At 41.4% G+C, this 684-nt stretch overlaps 1 protein-coding gene across 1 annotated transcript in view; it reads left to right on the forward strand.

The window, feature by feature from the left end:
• Window positions 1–684, forward strand: part of LOC107687211 (formin-like) — a 96,361-nt gene that overhangs the window by 23,029 nt on the left and 72,648 nt on the right. Inside the window, 1 exon segment of the mRNA XM_016484447.1 lies at window positions 332–393. Within this exon segment, the coding sequence (XP_016339933.1) occupies window positions 332–393 (62 nt within the window).

Genomic DNA, 684 nt, shown 5'->3' on the forward strand with positions numbered 1-684 from the left:
TCCTCTCCGCTTATCTTCTCTCCTCTCCTCTCCACTCCTCTCCTCTCCTCTCCTCTCCTCTCATCTCATCTCATCTCCTCTCCTCTTTTGCTTTTAATTTCTCCAGACACTTTTTGTTTCTGTTCAGCAGAAAGCCGGAGTCTGAGATCTCAACAGGAACAGGTTATGAATGATTTTTGATCTGACCTGATGAACTGAACTTTAATCTCCACATTCGTTTCACAGCTCTATACTCTTACTTCGTTGCAGGAGGAACACCTGAGCTCGTGTACGGTTGTAGTTTGTGTTTTCTCTGGATGAATGAACTCCTGCTGTTGTTTGTGTGTTTCAGAGCACCAGGCCGCTCTCCTGCAGCTGAAGAGAGAGAGTAAAGAGGAGCTGGAGAAACTGCATGTAAGTGTTGCGTCTAAACAATCCTGCAGTACTGACAGAAAACACTAGAGGTCAGGAGAGACGGTGGGATCGAGCCCTGTGCACTGCAGAGTGTTTGGCCTCCAGATCTCAATCTGAGGGATTTTCTGTTTAATAAGGCAAAAAGAAACAGTATTTGCACTTTTATTGATTCAGTATGAGCTGTTTCTGGGTTATAGACACCTAAAACCATAAAAACCTTGAAATAAAATAAACTTTATCTGAAATTAAATGTCTGTGTGTGTGTATATATATATATATATATATATATAT

This window comes from Sinocyclocheilus anshuiensis, unplaced genomic scaffold, assembly GCF_001515605.1.
Source record: "Sinocyclocheilus anshuiensis isolate Anshui unplaced genomic scaffold, SAMN03320099.WGS_v1.1 scaffold1569, whole genome shotgun sequence".
In the NCBI taxonomy this organism is placed as follows: domain Eukaryota; kingdom Metazoa; phylum Chordata; class Actinopteri; order Cypriniformes; family Cyprinidae; genus Sinocyclocheilus; species Sinocyclocheilus anshuiensis.